The 19281-nt window shown below is 47.2% G+C and overlaps 1 protein-coding gene across 1 annotated transcript in view; it reads right to left on the reverse strand.

Moving 5' to 3' along the window:
• The window catches only part of LOC140398454 (sterile alpha motif domain-containing protein 14-like), a 495360-nt gene extending 477998 nt beyond the window's left edge, over positions 1-17362 (reverse strand). Inside the window, exons 1-2 of the mRNA XM_072487148.1 lie at positions 16806-17362; positions 16569-16621 (exon numbers count right to left, since the gene is read on the reverse strand). Coding sequence (XP_072343249.1) covers positions 16569-16608 — 40 coding nt within the window. The 5' untranslated portion in view covers positions 16609-16621; positions 16806-17362. The remainder of the gene's footprint in view (positions 1-16568; positions 16622-16805) is intronic.
• Between the last annotated feature and the right edge of the window lie 1919 nt (positions 17363-19281).

Genomic DNA, 19281 nt, shown 5'->3' on the forward strand with positions numbered 1-19281 from the left:
AGTATAAGGTCTAAACTAGGAGCTGCGTCCATGCTTACCTCTACACACGTCCCTGTCCATTGCAAGACTGTCCTCCAGAGTTGGGTCATGTGTCCCTTTACATCACACTGTGGGTAGTACTGTACCTTTCTATGCCAGACCTTTATACTACAAGAGCAACTCTTCAACATTAAATTCATCATGTTAAGGGTCTGGATTTTTACAATAATGGTTAAGAAATATATTAAAATGCTTACAGTTGGAGTACTGTGAATCATTCTGTAGTGTAAGAAGGATGCAGAGGCACTGCTTAAGGTGCAATATGATAATGCCAGAGCTGAGAGGTTATAATTATCAGGAAAGATTGAACAGACTCCTTGCTCCAGAAAGCAGAAGACTTATTAAATGTGACTAGATAGAATCCATTAAGATTATAAAAGGGGCCATAAATACAGGATAGTCACTGATTCATTCAGTCGGGGATTCAGGAGAAACCTCTATGGCCAGAGAGAAGTTAGAATGCAGAACTCACTAGGACAGGTAGTTGAGCTGAACAGCACAAATGCAATTAAGTGGAAACTGGATTAACAAGGGAAAGGATATATTAATAAGATTAGATGACTGGAGTTGGAGTGAAATACAAACATCCACATGGGCAATTTGGATAAATGGTCTGTTACTGTGCTGTATATTCTACACAATTCAGTGTAATTTGTTTTGTTTTCTTTGTAAAACATCACAGCTATAAGTACAATAGGTTACAGTTATCACAGCGCACTTTATGAATAGATGTGCCTAGTTTTAGGGCTTATATTCCGAATCTCCCTGCAAATCTGGATACAGAATTTGCCAGTGCAGATATTAACAATTAGTTTGAGTACTAATTTTAAATAAAATAATATTGCAAGCATAGGAGTAATTATAGAATATAAAGAGGCCAATTTGAAATGACATCATTTGACACACTTGCAGCCAATCATGAAAAAGACCCTGAATAGAATAACTTAAACTCCGAAACAATTGAGTTCGGAAATCAAAATATGTTAAAGAAATGCAGAAGCCGTGACTCTTTAGAATACATTACAATATACCCCGCATTTTGAATTTCTTCAATCATCAGTATTTTCCCCAGCTGTACCAATTTTTCTTTTTGTATTGCATAGAAGCATAGATTACAGCGTTGAAGGAAACTCGACAGACAAATCAGTAGGTGTTGATAATAAATCTTTAATTTGAGCTCTCTATTTTATTTTAAAAATTCATATCAGTTTGCCATGTTGTTTTGGTGTCTTCCTTTACAAATAATAATAATCACTTATTGTCACAAGTAGGCTTCAATGAAGTTACTGAGAAAAGCCTCTAGTTGCCACATTCCGGCGCCTGTTCGGGGAGGCTAGTACAGGAATTGAACCCGCTTTGCTGGTCTTGTTCTGCATTACAAGCCAGCTGTTTAGCCCATTGTGCTAAATACGTATCCTGTTCCATTTAAAACGCTCGCATTCAAAGCATTGTCTTGCATCTTTGACTTTGTCTACATATATTTTTCTGGAACCCACCTCTTCACTCACCTGAGGAAGGAGCAGTGCTCCGAAAGCTAGTGATTTGAAACAAACCTGTTGGACTTTAACATGGTGTTGTAAGACTTCTTACTGTGCTCACCCCAGTCCAACGCCGGCATCTCCACATCATTTAAAATGATGGCATCTGCCTAAATGATTTTTTTGATAGGACATTTGAGGAAGTCTTCCAACTTCCTCTTCACTCAGTGACACACGCTTGTTATTGATTTACAAATGGTCAGTCCTTGCTACCCATAATTGCAACGATCAATATAATTTAACATGCATTGCCTCTATTCCCAAAGTTACTGCAGAAAAGGTTCATACTCCACCTTGCTTTTGATGTTTCGAAAAAAAAGGTCCAAACTGCTCGTAAAAATGGTTTCCCTGGAGGTTTTCAGCTGAAGCAGTTTTCCTGTGATATTCAGCAGTGTCGATGGGGTCGAGGCCAACAAATAGCAAGACTTGGCAAGCTCTGTCAATAACCAGATGTGCTGTCAGCTGACTCCTTAAACTTTATGATTTGTAGGCACAAATATATGCAGGGAGCTACAGCCTGCTGCCATTTTGAATCTTTTCAGCTAAGAGTGGTTGCTATGGGAACCATGAGCTCAAGTCTAAAGTTTCTCAAAGAAGCACAGGCCTCTAACAGAAGCCACCATTGGAGGTATTTCAAAATTATTGTTGATGAATTTAAGCATTTTTAAAGTCATTCTTATGTTACAGGAATTATTTCCATTACTAAATCCTCAACTTAGAAAAATTAAATTGTTAAACAGATACTAAAAAAGTAATTACTGTATGAAGTAATTAATTATTAAAGATAAAATTCGCTGAGTAAATTTGTTTATTTGGTTTAGTAGTTCAATCATATACGATGAGTAAACTATAACATTTATGAAAAACCTACTTATAACATGAAGTAACTGAATAATGAATTTGCTTTGAAGCACCATCGTCAAACTTACTAAATAGAATGATCAATTTTACTATCAAATTGATAAGCAACTGTTATAACCTGCCTACTGACGATTGGCTGGGGACTAATGATTATCCCACAATCCTATGGGAGTATGAACTTCCCCAATGAGGGGGGCGGAGAAACTCCTACTATAAATAAGCTGGCCAGTCCAGGAACCAGGAGGAAGGAGAAGGTAGCTCCCGCAGAACTCCTAATGGGCCGGAGACTGCGCACCCGCCTTAGTATGGTCTTCCCGGACATTGGCGCAAAAGTACGCCGCACACAAGAACGGCAGGGACCGGGATTGTCTCAGCATCGTCCGATTCGGCAGTTTGCGCCCGGTGACCCAGTATTCGTGCGGAATTTTGCTGGTGGTGCCCAATGGGTTCCTGGGGTAATCTTTCGCCAAACGGGCCCTATATCGTACCAAGTGCAAGCCCAGGGGCGTCTCCAGCAAAAACATGTAGACCACGTCCGGTCCAGAAGATCATCCCCGCAAAAGATTCCCCGCCCCCGGAGCTCAGTTCAACAGCGGCAAAGACCAGAAACAAGGGAAGGTAGTCCTCCAAATCTTCCACTGGTGCCTCACTCAAAGCCTGCGCAGGTCGTGACGGGACCGAATGGGGACAGAGACGCTGACATGACAGAGGCAGCAGACTCTGACTCCGAGATGGAGACACAGGATGAATCAGAGGGGGAATCCTCGGGTCCACAGGCCGTGGATGTACAACCGCGCCGTTCATCACGGAAGCGCCGGTCTCCGTCTCGTTATACGCCGCCTGATCCAGCGCCGCGTGCAAATGGCGTCCGGCCTGCGGCCAAACGAGTTCGACGCCTTCCTTCGCCAGGGCCTACGGTGGATTCCTTGGACTTTGGGGGGGAGGGATGTTATAACCTGCCTACTGACGATTGGCTGGGGACTAATGATTATCCCACAATCCTATGGGAGTATGAACTTCCCCAATGAGGGGGGCGGAGAAACTCCTACTATAAATAAGCTGGCCAGTCCAGGAACCAGGAGGAAGGAGAAGGTAGCAAGGGAAGTTACTGCTACTACTATGTATATATTGTTATAGTAAATAAACTTTATTATTTTGTATCCTTAAAACTCGTGCTGGATTCTTCGGGGCCTTTACAAAAGCAACTTTCTTATAAAATTGATCAGTAATTTACTGAGTGGCTACTTGAATTATAAAATGAAGAGTGAAGGTTTATTGGAGCTAATTGGTTAAACATTTGCAGCAAATACATTTGCATGCACTGCAATGATGTGGAGCATATTGTAAAGTCATGTATTTTGGGATCAGGAGAAGCAGCTGGGGACAGTCAGGGAGCTGGAAGAAAGTGGTCAGGAACAAGGTGAGTCGGAGCAGGTAAGGGAATGAGACAAAAAGGTATTGCATGGCGAGAAGTTGAAGAATAGGAGTCTACACTATTACAAAAGTGTGTACCATCTACAAATGTATTGCAGCAACTTGCAAAGGCTCCTTTGACAGCACCATCCAAACCCATGACTTCTACCAAGAAGGACCAGTACAGCATATGCATGTGAGCATCACTGCCTCCAAGTTCCTCACCAAGCCACTCACCATCTTGCTTCGGAACTTTATTGCTTTTTCTTCCTTGTCGTTGGGTCAAAATCCTGGAACATCCTCCTGAACAGCACTGGTAGCATTCCAATACAACATGGCCATCTGTGGTTCAAGAAGGCGACTACCCACCACCTACTCAAGGGCAATTAGGTATGGGCAATAAATGCTGGCTTTGCCAGTGAACACCACCACCAACCCCCCCCCCCCCCCCGCGCCCCCCCCTCCCCGCGCCCCCCCCCCCCCCCCCCCCCCCCCCCCCCCCCCCCCGGCCCCACCACCACCACCCCCTCCATCCCATGAATTAATTTTTTAAAAAGTAAAATGGTACAATAAATTTAATGGGGGACGATATACTCGGAATTTCAAACTCTATAAAGGTATATATTAAGATTAGGAATAAACATTTGGGGCGGGATTCTCCACTCCCACACCGAAGTGGCCGCGCCGTCATGAACGCCGTCGAGGTTCAAGACGGCGAGGAACAGCCCCGGTCCCGAACGATTCAGGCCCTGACAATGGGCCAGTATCGGGGCCGCGTCATCTACCCGCGCCAGGCCTTGTCGCCCGCGTAAAAGCGGCGCCGCATAGATGACGCGGCCGGCGCCGCATAACAGACGTCATCCACGCATGCGTGGTTGCCGTCCTGTCCAAATCCGCCCCGCAAGAAGATGTGGGACGGATCTTGCGGGGCCGCGGAAGGAAGGAGGTCCTCCTTCAGAGAGGACGGCCCGACGATCGGTGGGCACTGATCGCGGGCCACCCCACATTCAAGGTGAAGCCCGGTCCCCCCCCCCCCCCCCCCAGCGTTCACGCACCGCCCACGACTGCAGCGACCAGGTGTGGACGGCGCCGGGGGGAACCCGCCGTTTTGGCCTGGCCGCTCGGCCCATCCGGGCCTCAGAATAGCGGGGGTGCCGGAGATCGCCATTTTGGGTGTCTCCGCCGATTCTCCGGCCTGCGGCCCGCGAAACTCGACCGGGCCGTTCCCGCCGCTTGGGAGAATTGCGGAAGGGCGTCGGACCGGCGTCCCCGGAAATTTTGGCGGCCCAGGCGATTCTCCCAACCGGCGTGGGAGTGGAGAATCGCGCCCTTGATGTAGATTTAGATTGAATTTTTAAGATTCTGTTACATTCTAAATATAATTTTTACACACAAATTTGCTAAACCTTATTCTTACCTATAAAAGTTAGGCCTTTTGTTCGTTACTCACTACTATTGATTTAGGTGATTTTGATGGCAATTTTAAAAATTGATAAGAGTATTAAACATCTGAAAGAAATCTGCAATAACTCAATCATCGCAAATGTTACAAGCAGGTTTGCCCACAAATGGGATCTCTGAAAACCACCATTCAAATTCTGGGATTTTCTGTCCCGCCCCGCCATCAGGATTTTCAGGTCCTGACAAATGTGACACCCCAACCATCCCCCCCACCACGGGTTCTCCGGCAGCACAACCGGCGAGCAACACAAATGGTCATTGTCTTCGGCGGGACCAGACGCTCGCGCTCACAGCCAATAATGAGAAGACTCCGCCGCTGGAAAACCCACCTCGGTAGGGAGAATCCCGGCCAAGCTATTTCTATGGCTATCCTCCCAAATATTCTGCTAATTGTAGTGTGGGAGATTGTGCCAACGCTACAGAACCTCTACCACTTGGAGCGTTGTAACACGGCATATAATTCTGCCTTAAGTCATTCTGTCTAAAGTAATGGTATAAAGCCACTATGGGCGGGAATCCCACTCACACACCCATGCACACACATCACGTGGCATATTTTGCAGTAGCAGAGGCGGCCTGCATTGGCTGGTGATGATATCTTCCGTCCGTTCCTGCTGCTGTCAACAGGGTTTCTGGTTGTCGTGCCACCACCGCCTGGAAACCCTTGCCAGGACTTCGCAATCAGCGGAATCAGAAGATTCCGTTGGCAGGAACGGCTGGTAAATCATGCCCATGTTTGCAAACATTCAAGTTCAATTCAACTTCACCACGCCGGCCAGAATTTTGACTTTTCTTTAATATGTGATTCACAAACTCAGGTCGCAGGTTGCACATATTTCAGAGCAGAATCTTGTGAGGCATCGAGGGTCTCGGCTGCTGGCTGGAGATCCAGTGAGCAGCCCATGATTCCTCTTTTCCGGAAGTTCTACTGAACCACATGCTAATCAAGCAGTCGTAGGCCAGCTGTGGACCTACCCCTGAAAACAGGTCGCCAAGGCAGAGGTTTCACCTATTGAGAGCTGCAGCCAGTCTGGTCTGGGGCCACCCCATTTGGTGGGGGTCATTAGTAGAGGGGTGCCAGGGGCTCAGAAGAAATGGCAACGATGTGGTTGACAGACCGAACCCCCTCACCTTACCCTTCACAATGCCCAGCTTCTTGATCAGGCACTGAGGGCCTTTGATTCCCCCTCCCCCCCCCCCCCCCCCCCCCCCACCCACCCCGCGCGAAGGTGATAAGCTGCCCGCAGAGTAACAGCTGTCCTGCATGTCATATAACAACAGGATCACCTGCAGCTGGGTTAATACCAGGAATGGTGGGATGAGACTCTTAAGTGGTCCTTAATCGGTCACTTCAGGGCCTCAATCAGCAGCAGGGCAAGAAGGTCAACCATGGGCCTTGCTGCGCAGAACTTAACTCAGGCAGAGGTGAGATGGTAGCGTGATTCGCGTATGTCACAATCCCCTCAAAGTACATGCCCTTACCACCTCTAAGCTCGCCACCATCGAGAGCACAAGATTCCGCCCTGTGGCTCCTGTGTTAGTTAGAAACTCCTGTGTGCGGCACAGGCAGTGTCACAAAATGGCCGATATATGTAGCACCTGATATTTTGTTTCAATGCGGTCAATGGAATTGAATACAGGTGGTCAATCGAATGGGCAGCCGTTACAATTCCCCCCATTTTGTGCCACCACTTGAGATGAATTTCCAGCCTGAAATATTCCAAATGACTGCTTTTCCTTCTGTCCAGTTACTTATCAAATGTGACATAGCCATTTGCCGTCTGACACCTGGGGCATCATTCTCCGACCCCCCGCCGGGTTGGAGAATGGCCGTTGGCCGCCGTGAATCCCGCCCCCGCCCCCGCCGAAGTCTCCGCTCCCGGAGATTGGGCGGGGGTGGGAATCCGGCCGCGCCGGTTGGCGGGACCCCCCGCTGGATTCTCCGGCCCGGATGGGCCGAAGTCCCACCCAGGAATTGCCTGTCCCGCCGGCGTAAATCAAACCTGGTATTTACCGGCGGGACCAGGCGGCGTGGGCGGGCTCCGGGGTCCTGGGGGGGCGCGGGGCGATCTGACCCCGGGGGGTGCCCCCACGGTGGCCTGGCCCGCGATCGGGGCCCACCAATCCGCGGGCGGGCCTGTGCCGTGGGGGCACTCTTTCCCTTCCGCCTCCGCCACGGTCTCCACCATGGCGGAGGCGGAAGTGACTCTCCCCACTGCGCATGCGCGGGAAACTGACAGCGGCCGCTGACGCTCCCGCGCATGCGCTGGGAAACTGACAGCGGCCGCTGACGCTCCCGGTCATGCGCCGCATTTCCGCGCCAGCTGGCGGGGCAACAAACGCCATTTCCGCCAGCTGGCGGGGCGGAAATCCCTCCGGCGTCGGCCTAGCCCCTCAATGTTGGGGCTAGGCCGCCAAAGATGCGGAGACTTCCGCACCTTTTTGCCGGCGCGATGCCTGTCTGATTTGCGCCGGCTTTGGCGCCAGTCGGCGGGCATCCCGCCGTTGGGGGAGAATTTCGCCCCTGAAATGCGATGGCAAAGCATAACACAGAAAATGTGTACTGGTATAACTGTTCAGGCAAAATATTAACACTTTTTGTGCAACATGTATTTCTTTGGTAGCAGACAGCCCACCAAAAATGTTTTTCTAGCTGACCTTCATTGAGAAAATCTATAGTGTAGATGGGCTTTAGAGTGGTTTCACAGGTCGGCGCAACATCGAGGGCCAAAGGGCCTGTACTGCGCTGTAATGTTCTATGTTCTATACATTTTCAGAGCAGCGCTCTATTTCAGCAACACACACTTTGGATTGGATTCTAGCTCAATGAGTGGGCAGAAATTGGAAAACAAAAAGTGGGGGGAAAAGCATTGATTACCTTTATTAGTTCCTCATCTTCTACCAATGGCAATAAGACAAGAGGGTGGCTATAACTGTGAATCACTACTGTCACTGTAAGTTCATTTTGAAAGGAAGGTGTTGCAGAATATACAATTTCTACCTTCTCAACGAGAGAAAAGCATTTTTGATCTTGAACAAAAGGACGTGTCGCCTTGGAACAAACTGGATTCAGTTTCCACAGTTATCAGACCCCTTTACCCCTAACCTCTTGAGAACCTGCAGAAAATAAATCTATGCTTTACTTGTCCTTCAGTGTGCTTTCTCGATGATAAGCAGAGCATATGACTAGCTATGCTAGTCTGACTCCTTGCAATGAATATTGACATTTATGGCAAAAGCATGCGTTGCAATCAAAGTGAAGACGAACCGAGGAGACTGAACATTCTCTCTTTCCAACTGCACATTTGGAACAATCCTCAGGCAGCTACCACGTGGGCTGGTTAAAGCTGTACAAGCTGCAGCTCAGCACGATCCTTTATGGTGTATTCTGTGCTGCAGCAGCGTGATGTTTTCCATTGCTCCGACCAGCTATTCTTTATGGCCCATTGCTCGAATAACCAGTCAGTACTAACAGATGCTAAAGTGTGTACGGTTTGTACATTGGACTCAGATTGGGTGAAATCGAGATTGAAACTTGCCAGAACCATTTGAATCAGGACTCTTCACACCCATTAGTGAGAGAGAACATTCCATTTTTTTCTCTCTCATGAAGCTTCCCCACCATTTAGCTGCATTTTACTTGCATGTACCACACTTTGCACAGCCTGACTCTGCTTCATTCAAGCTTATCTCCTCACTGTAGTACTCAGAAATAGCACAAGCTCCAACATGGTGGCTTTCCCATAGACAGAAGAGTAATAAAGGCCGTTAATGGAAGGAGCATGCTTGATTGAATAGATCCTGAATGCGGCATAAACAGGGAAGCTCCTGTATTCATTCAGTTCCAACTGTTCTCTACCAAGATATGGAAAGCTTCCTCTGGCTGGAATCCTGGAACAGAACCTGCCAGCCTGCAGCCAGATATTTACAGAGAATCTACTTACCAAAGAGGGATTAAGGAGGGATTCTCCGTTTGTTCGCACCGTCGGGATTCTCCATTTACGCCGCAGTGAATGGAGTTTTGGCTGAGCGTCAAGTTCTCCATTCTCACTGGCAGCGGTAGCGCGGCAATTCCGGAATGGAGAATCCCGGCCTCAAATGTGGGTCCGTTTTTCCGATCGCGCTTGCCCCAAGACCGGAAACTCCCACCCTTGCTCAATGGATCTTCGACATGGACCATAAGGGGCGGCATGGTGGTGCAGTGGTTAGCACTGCTACCTCACGGCACTGAGGACCCGGGTTCAATCCCAGCCCCGGTCACTGTCCATGAGGAGTTTGCACATTCTCCCCATGTCTGTGTGTGTCTCACCCCCACAAGCCAAAGATGTGCAGGTGGATTGGCCGCGCTAAAGTGCCCCTTAATTGGAAAAATCAGAAAAAATTGACAGTCGAATTTTCCATCCCGTCCGTGACGGTTCCCGCAGTGGGTGGGACCGGAGAAATTACCCGGTGGTGTCAGCCATGGCTCAGATGGTAGCATCCTTGTCTCTGAAGGGGAAGTTTACAAGTTCATGTCCCAGTCCAAGTGCTGAGCGCAAATATCAAGGCTGACACTCCAGTGCAGTACAGGAGGTGCTGGCCTCACCTGCCTGCTAGATTTAACAGAGAGTGGGGAGATTAACACCAGTGACCTGGCCAATATTTATCCTTCAGTCAACACCACAAAAACAGTTATCTGGCCATTATTACATTGCTGCTTATGGATATTTGCTGTATGCAAATTGACTGCCGCTTTGCCAGTACAACAAGGCGGACTACATTTCAAAATTGCTTCATTGGCTACTTTGAGAGGCCTGATGGTTGTGAAAAGTGCTTTGAAATGCAAGTCTTTCTTATTTTCCCCAAATGGAGCAAAGGAAGAAATATTTTTCAATGGATAGCCCCCATTGGGTGGAAATACCTCGGCCCATTCCCAGGCCTGAAGTGTTCTGTGCATCAGACACAGCCACTTGGAATCCTGAGGCAGGCTTGATATTGGGAATCGGGCCTCAGGCAGATGTAGCCTGAAAATAAGTCCTAGGAAATGAGAGGTGCCGCAATGTAGAAGCGATCAGCGGTACTCTGGTGTCAGGGGAGCACACCAGATCCGCTTGGACGCAAGACCGGTTGTATACTTCTAAAAAAAATACTGGACGAGATTCTCAGCTACCCCGGCCACGTAATCTTTGACGGCGCACCGTTCGCTGCTGCTGGGATTCCATTATCCCGCCACTTGTCAATGGGATTTACCATTGTAACCACTCCACACCGCCGCAAAACCCACCGGTGGGTATGCACTGCCAGCAGGAAACGTGAATCACAATGACCGGAGAACTCCTGTCACTATTCTTCTCGTGCAATTGTGGCTAAATGTCAACAAGTTGGCCTAAAAAAGGCGTGAGTCTATTCAGCTGACACCAGTCTCAGGCAACAATAGAACCAAAGATCATAGAAAAGTTACAGCATAGAAGGAGGCCATTCGGCCCATCTTGTCCATGCCAGCCCAAGGACACCCAGGTTCCCTTTCTAATCCCAGCTTCCTGCACCCGGCCCGTAGCCCTGTAGTATATAGCACTTGAGGTGCAGATCCAGGTACTTTTTAAATGCGTTTAGAGTCTCTGCCTCCGTCACCAACTCAGGAGGTGAATTCCAGCCACCTACTACCCTTTGCATAAAAATGTTCTTCCTCATGTCCGCTCTATACCTTCCGCCACTTGTCTTGAATCTATGTCCCCGGTTCTGGAATTTTCCACCAAGGGAAACAATTTTAGCCTGTCCACTTTATCTCTTCCCCTCATAATTTTGTACACCTCAATCAAGTCACCCCTTAGCCTTCTTTGTTCCAAGGTAAATAACCCCAACCTATCCAATCTCTCCTCGTAGCTACACTTTTCTAACCCTGGCAACATTCTTGTAAATCTTATAGGCCATCGGGAATACCTGATAAATAGTCCAACTCAGTTTGGACAAATTTCATGCAGATTGGGAGTTAATCCCCTAAATTGATCCATATTCTGTACCTGGAAAACAATCAGAAGGTTGGTTCTACCTCAGTGCAGAAGTACATCTCAAGAACAAGAAGAGTTCAGAGAGTGCCTGAGGGAAAATAGGAAAGAAACAGGGATCTGAGATGGAGGAGCAGCAGGAAGCAGCAAAGAAAACCGAAGGGCTAGTGGCAATCTTAGCAATCAAGAAGTTATGAGCTCCTTTCACTGTTGCGCATTAAGGTGGAGGGGGCAGTGAAGAGAGGTTTAAAGAAATGGTTGATTTTGGAGAACAGAGTTTGGGGTTAACTTTACTCTGGTGGATGCTTGGAGTAGTGAGCGGAGAGAATGAGGCCCCGGAATGCTTGATGTGATCTAACCAGGCCGGATGATAGATGGTTATATCAGTTTTGCATTATATATGCACAAGTCTTCATCCGTTGAACTAGAGAGAGCAAAGACTCCCCCCAGGCCATGGAGAAAGGCCAAGATAAGAGAGAGTAAAGATTTTGTTGTAAAAAAGCATCAAAATTGAAGTAAGAAAATATTTCAGCAGATTGAAACTGCGGAAATATCATTGGAAATTGAAGGTCAAATGCTCGGCAGTTGGCAACTTAAAAGTACACTTGTGACTGAGTTGAGCGAAAAGTTTTGTCAGAGGTGAATGAAAGAGGAGATGAAAGGGGATATTCTGGACGGATTCTCCGATTGCCAACGGCAAAATCACGTTCGGCGATCACCGGAGAATCCCTTTTTAATCCCCTCAAAAACAGCATACTCGAGGAATACGCCACACACCGTTGTGACAGCCTCAGGACGTCACCTGAGGCCCTCCCCCGATGTTCCGCCCCTGCTGGGCCAACGTCCCGATGGCGTGAGACAACTTTGGTGAACCTGGCGTGGCCGCTGCTGACTGTGTCCAGCGCCGCCACGGTCGGGGGGGGGGTGGAGGCGAGCCATTCCGCTAGCAGGGCGTGTTCGGCGAGGGCTGGGGGGACTGGTGGGGGGTGGTCTGGGGGTGGCGAGGGAGGTTATGGGGGGCTGTATTTGGCAAGCCGGTCTGCGTGCAGTACGCCATGTTGTACAGTGCGGCTGCCGCTGTGCACATTCACGGCCTCAGACCAGGCCATTCTGCATCCTTATCGGTAGGTAAGGGGTTTTATGTGGCGCGGCTGCTAGCCCCTCTGCCGGGCGGAGCATCAGTGTGGGGGCGCTGCCGACGTTTTTGTCGTAAGACCAGACACATCCTTCGGACATAGCCGCAGAATCAGAGAATTCAGCGCATGGTGTGGGATAAATAAGTGATTAGAAATGCCTTTCCTTTAATCAAGACTATGGGAGTAAGGAAGCAACATAACACGGAAAGGTTGAGGAGGCGAACATGAATATGGGCAATCAAGTAGAGGCAAACGGTTAAGGAGGATAAGACATGGAAATGGAAGGGGAGAGGGCAAGGTAAGTTGAAATAAAAACTGAAAACTCTAATATTTAGCCGTCACAGTGTGAAGGCTGAGAAAGAAAAGGACGGAAGGTATTGCAGCGAGATGCTCAGGAAAGAGTGTGCAGAGCAGCTGAGAATGAACATTTTGAAGGAGAGGTGGAACAGCTGGATAAAGGTGAGTGAAGAAGGTACTAGAGGAGTAGTAAGAGATTCCAAGGTGTGATTTGATGACAAGGGTCAATGTGACACTGGGTAGAGCAGCTCGTGGAAAACATAGCTTGGCAAGAAAGCCTCAGCAAAGGGAAAGGTGTCAGTACACATGAACCAAGTTCAAAGATGTCTATTCAATAGTCCACAATAAAGTATTAGATGGCAAGGGCTTTGTGTTTGGATTTTGAAATCCAATCATTGCTGCATGCCCAATCTTGCTTGCCATAGTCATGTGAGCTCTGCCACATGGGACTCCCTGCAGGCAGCCATCTTACATGAAGTTCAGTAAAGATGCTGCACTAGAAAGGTGCCGAGAGGTGAGATGATTGTTGATCACAGAGCCCAAGGGGTACTGATCGGTGGAATAAACGTGATGGTTTACAAGTGCACTGTGAGTCAAGGTAGGTGAAGGATGGAACAGAAGGAGGTATCAAAAGTGGCTCCTTGGAGAATGTCATTCCTAGTTCCCCGAGGCCATTAGAATGTATGCATGGAATTGTAGACCAAGATTCTTGGGAAGGGATGGTCAGGATCCTTCGCTGAAGGTTATGAGTCAATCAGTTGTGTTTTAATAACTATCTGGCAACATGGGTTAGAATTTTACAGTCCCCTTGCCAGGGGATTTGTAGGACCGAAAGCATGTAAAATTCCCCTCCCCACTGCCGTCCCAACCTCTCCGCAATTTTACAGTGGGATGGACGAGACCGAGGCTGACCTGCCCGACCTTGCCCCAATCAGTAGGCAATTAGTGACCACTTAAGGGCGGCTTCCCACTCCTCCTCAATTTTGAGGCAGGCGCGTGGAGTTTAGGGGAAGGGAGAAATTCCAGAAAGAGATCTTGCTCAGGCCTCAGGTGGGAAGAGGGCGACACATCCATCAATAGCCTTCTTTCCACATCAGGTGTCCTCTCACAAGGTCTACCATCCACAAGGTCTCCCACCTGCGGGTGTTGCCTCCTTCCTTGCACTCTCCATCAACACCCCGACTCCCTGGGGCCTCGCATCCCCTCGCTACTCTAGGCACTCACCAGGCCCCCTCCCCCCCTTCCTGGACTCTGGGACCTGAACCTTGGACATTACTTGTATTTGCAGCAGTGGTCACTACTGCTCCTGGAGCTGATGGGACTACAGACCACCTGACTGGCGGATATCTCTCTGAGGCAGGGCATCCTCCTGCATGAGGAACAGAAATCCCACCTTCAGTCAATTAACACAACGTGGAGTGTTAAATGTTCAATGGCTGCAGGGCAGCCTGTATCATCGGGGATGCATTCCCTGGTGACTCTTCGCCTGACTCGGCCTAAAAGTCTTGGCCATGGTGACTTTTCTGATGCTGATCCACCAATTTATTGACTTCAATCTCAGAACCTCAGGATTGTTAACTCAGTATCTTAACCACTGGACTGGAATGTCCTACTTAAGGGAGGACCCATCTGGCACGAGTTCCTGTGGATTTGGGAATGGGTATTTTCCTCAATTTCTGCCACAGCAGTACTGGATCCAGCGGGATGCCTGTGCGACCCAAGGCATCCAGAGTTGCTGAGAGGGTGGGGGGGGGGGGGGGGGGGGGGGGTGGTGGAGGACAGCACAGCATTTAGAAACTGTAAAAGGATACATGTCGCAACCAAAATCTGCTTCTAAATCCCTTCTGCACAGTTGAGATGGGTGGCTCAAATGGATTGTTGTGGATGTGGGCTATCGCCCCACAATATACAAATCCCCAATGATCCTAGGATTTAGGATGGAAGTTCTGCCCCATTTACAGCTGCTTTGGAATGCACTGTTGAGTTCTAAATCTCAATTGGCAGAAGCGACACACACCGACCGTTGGACGAAGTTGAGAGGGTGCATGGGTGAATTTTGGTTTCAGTCCCTGATTCTGCTCTGTGCTATTCTGTGACTAAAATGAGGACTTAATTTGAAAGCCACAGTGAACTTTCAGCACTCAAAGCTCTCATTTTATTAACTGCATCATAATACAACAGGTGAATTAGTGAAAATGCAATTGATGTTTTTGTGACGGCGATGGAATTGTATAACAGAGTGCCTGTTGGCGGAGAAACTGTGAAAAAGGAAAATGTGCCAACATTAGGTAGGAAAAGAGGTCCACAAATGGTAGGAACATTTGCATTGTTTTAAATATCTATGATAAAAACAGATCTTCAGAGCCAAGGTTGGCGTATTAATACTACCGGCTTCTATCAAAATAATAGTTGCATTATGCTCCAATGGCTGAGAAAATAAGAGCTCCACTCATTCTATATCTGAATATACTGCTATGGATTTCACTGTGACTGGATTTGCAAACTATTATTGTAAGTCCAAAGGCAGCTGGTAAATATGCAAAATGATAAAGGTACTTGCTATTGGTGGTTGCAATGGAAATCACAAGGAAGTGGCAGCACAGTAATTACTGTACGTGAATAAGTCTCAGGAAGGTAATAAGCAGCGTTATCTAAACAGAAGATAGTCTTTGTTGGAAAAGGCGTCAGGTACCCATACATAATAGTCTGTGAATTAGCCAAATTCAATTTCGGCTCACTTTGATGGGAGTGTCCTTGTGTTACGAACCACACAGAAACTGTTGGTCTGAGTCACTCTACCACACTTCAATGAATGTAATCGTTTTCATGTAGGATCTATTTAAAGGGACATCCTATTTAATGCGGGATCAATTTAAAGGGATAGGCCAGTTGCTTACATGAATTAACAAGCAATGTTTGAGAAACAAGAACCACAGACTAAATGGAGAGACGACAATTGCTCCATGAAGAAACAATGCTTTAATTTTGGAGATTGTTTTGTTAATTTGCTCCAGCCGTTAAAATGATTGCCGCTGGCTGTTACTGACATGAGCAATGTTTAGTACACCAGAGCCCCATAAGCAAAAACAGGGAAGTGATCTGCAACTAACATAATTACCATGAATATTGCTAAATTCGAATTGATTATTCTTCTGACGTGTGATATTATCTGATTCTTTCCACCTACTTTTTTGTTTTCTGTGCGACAGCCAAAAGCGCCTTCTATCCCAATTAGTGGCCATCAGTGGGTGACATCCAGCTTATCAATGATTTAAGAAACCCTTGTGACTGTGAAGCTAACAATCATATCTGAACATCAGCTAGTGTATGTTAAACAATACATTGTTTCATTAGTGCAGCCAGAGCACTCCCAAATTAGGCTGAAGCATATACTCCAATCTCAATAAAGTTCCTTTTCATATCCATCAACAATTCATCCGCACCATCTGTTTAAAATGAAGCAGTTACAAGATCAATCATTGTCTCTGAGCACATAATGCAAACATATATGCTTCTCATAAACAACTGCTCATTATCCTGTTTTGCTCCTTCAGGTAAAGGTTCACAGTTTATTCTCTGTGCTTTTCGATGCCAAATCAATAGCTCATTCATACTTCCATATATCTTGATCTTAGTGCGGACCTGAATTGTTTGATCTGCATTGATTTCCCTGCCTTCTGCTTAAAAAATATTTAATTATTGAGTGGATAAGAGCAAATTGTCATCAGACAAGTCAGGATGCCAGGGCTGAAGCAAGCCTCTTAGCAAGAAGTAGTTCTGCTGAGGTTTCTAGAAATGGTTAAAAGACTCCGTTGAAAAATATCCCGGCATCTACTCACCAAAAACCTCATCCGTATCACTTGCTTTTGTGGTAGACATGTTGCAGCTGGGACTGTGGATAAGAAAAGCAGGCCATCAGATAAGGGGCTTTATTTCTGGCCTAACACACAGGGCCAACTAAAATAATCAGTACAACTCTACTCCAGTGGAGCGTCAAGGGCTGGCAGGCAAGCTGTGAGCTGTTACAGGGTGGGGGAGAACAAAAATAAAACCCATAATAATTCATCAGAACTTACCTGTGGCAGAATCACGGCATGTTAGTCACAGCATCTCCCAACAACTGTACGCTGTTAGCAGGGCTCTTAATGATTCCCCTCCAGCAAGATTCCTTCCATCAGCAGTATTCAAAGGACGCCTGTGATTCATTCGGGCAGGGGCACCTCAGCAAGGGAACTGCTGATTTGAAGTGAGGTCCGCGCTTCAATACATCCAGAATGGGATGGGTCCAGGGTCCAGATGGGAGGAGGTCTGCAAGTGCCCAGAAGAACCTGCTCTTTTGCTGTGGTAAGTCATTAACAAACAGTACTGCTAGCCGACTATCACATTATGGATGCAGTGGTCCCTCGAGTGCCACTAAGAGTCACTTGGTCTTCGGCGATACATTATTTTATCACTGAACAGGAAAGATGATACAGCACACTGACCTATGGCAGGCACGACTGCAGGAGCTTGTTTTAAAAGGAAATTCACAATATTATCAGGAGCAGATTATGAAAGGAGCTTCCAGCCTGTGCCACACTGCACATAATGTTCGCAGAGCCACATTTGAAAGGAAGCAGCCACTTCTGGGAGGTTGACAGACTCACTGCAATGTGTTTGATGCCTGGCTTCCCAGAATGGCAGCTTGTTCACACAGATCATAATTGTAATTGGATGGCTTTGCTGCTCCTGAATTCAGGCAAAATCAGTTTAACCCCTTCAAGCCCTGTTCAGATCATCAACTTATCTTGCTCGACCATATTTATTCTTTTTTTTTTAAATTTAGAGTAGCCAATTATTTTTTTCAATTAAGGGGCAATTTAGCGTGGCCAATCCACCTAACCTGCACATCTTTTGGGTTGTGGGGGTGAAACCCACGCAGACATGGGGAGAATGTGCAAACTCCACACGGACAGTGACCCAGGGCCGGGATTCGAACCCGGGCCCTCAGCGTCGCAGTCCCACATGCGCCACATGCTGCCCTCGACCATATTTATTCTTCAACTGTAATTTGTCGCATTGGGTGGCAGGAAGGGTTTTATTACTGATTGAACGCACCAATTTTTAAAAAAAATTAAGCGGTCTCCAATAATAAGTTTCGTGCCCTTCTTAATTTTATTCTCTGAGTTTATCTGCAGGAAAAAAAAAGAATTTTCTCATCAACCCGAGTGTTGGGGCGAAGGGGATCAGAGGATGTGAGGGGTAGACGTTATCAGGCAATTGAGTTGGATGATCTGCCATGATCATAATGAATGGTGGAGCAAGCTCAAAGGGCCGAATGGCCTCCTCCTGAACCTATTTTCTATGTTTCTATGCAACATCAAGACGTCCAGTTTGAGGGTGTGATAAAGCCCCGCAATGCAAAGACAAAGAAGACGCCCTGTTCAAGCTGAAGCAGCAAAGCCCTTCCTGGCTTAGTTGCTAATGTCAGGTGCCAATTCTCCCTTGTTCTGTCAACCATAATAACTCTTTCCAGTCTTGTCCACTGATGATCCCATTCACAATCCTCATAGGGGCCGTGCTTCCACGTAATAAAAGAATATTAAAAGCACAAATCACTTTTCCCAGAATATTGTCATGCAGGATTGCCACACTGACCTGTTTCAACTCAATTTGTTTATCATTGCTTTCTGTGCTTGTATACCATTAAGGGAGGTTTTACAGACTCCTTTTGCTTGAAGATCATGCCCCTTTGAGCAAAATGAAAGTGTACCAGACTGTGCAGGGGGAACGGATGTTGGAACATTTCATACTGGATAATAGGGCATGGATCTGTGGTTGTGATTCCCAAACAATTCTCAAAATTCCCGGGGGGGGGGGTGCACAGTGGAGATTTCCATTCGCCCGCGGCGGGAACGGAGAATTCCGCTGTCAGTGACAGCGCGCCGCCAAGGAACATATGGCTGGGGAGGCAGAGAATTCACCCCCACCTGCTGTCTAATTTTGATTCTTCCCTTCCAAGGAGTAGCCTCCATGGAGGGATAGCACAGCTGCTCCTAACAGTGACAATGAGAAACTCAACGAAAGAACAATATATATTTCACTCTCGGTCATTAGTGGCCAGTGATTGAGAGTAAGAAAGCTGACTCAACAGCTTGGTGCATAAGTTCATGATGGTGTCTAAACCAGAATATTTTCCCAATTTGATTCCAGTGGAATTAGTTGATTTCAGCTGGAGTTTGGTGTGCAGTAATTAACCTCAATTCCCACAAGCTAATGAAAAAGATCTGCCGAGATTCCTCCTCGTAACAGTGACTTGTGACTCCTGCTGGTCTCGATTAAAGTCAGGACTGAACTTGGCGGTGCTGCCTTCTATGGCTAAGTAGCTTCCAGCGAAGCATGGGCTCACGCATGGAGAATGGCCAGCAGGGCAAGGTATTGGAATGCCCTGACATCTATCAAATCATACCTTAACAACAATCGGGAGAGGAGGGCAGAACATTTGAAGAAAAGTAGCAAACCGAATGATTATGAACCAGTTTCTTTACCCCAGCATGGACTTAAAAAAAGAGA

The sequence above is a fragment of the Scyliorhinus torazame genome, chromosome 21 (assembly GCF_047496885.1).
Source record: "Scyliorhinus torazame isolate Kashiwa2021f chromosome 21, sScyTor2.1, whole genome shotgun sequence".
Taxonomy (NCBI): domain Eukaryota; kingdom Metazoa; phylum Chordata; class Chondrichthyes; order Carcharhiniformes; family Scyliorhinidae; genus Scyliorhinus; species Scyliorhinus torazame.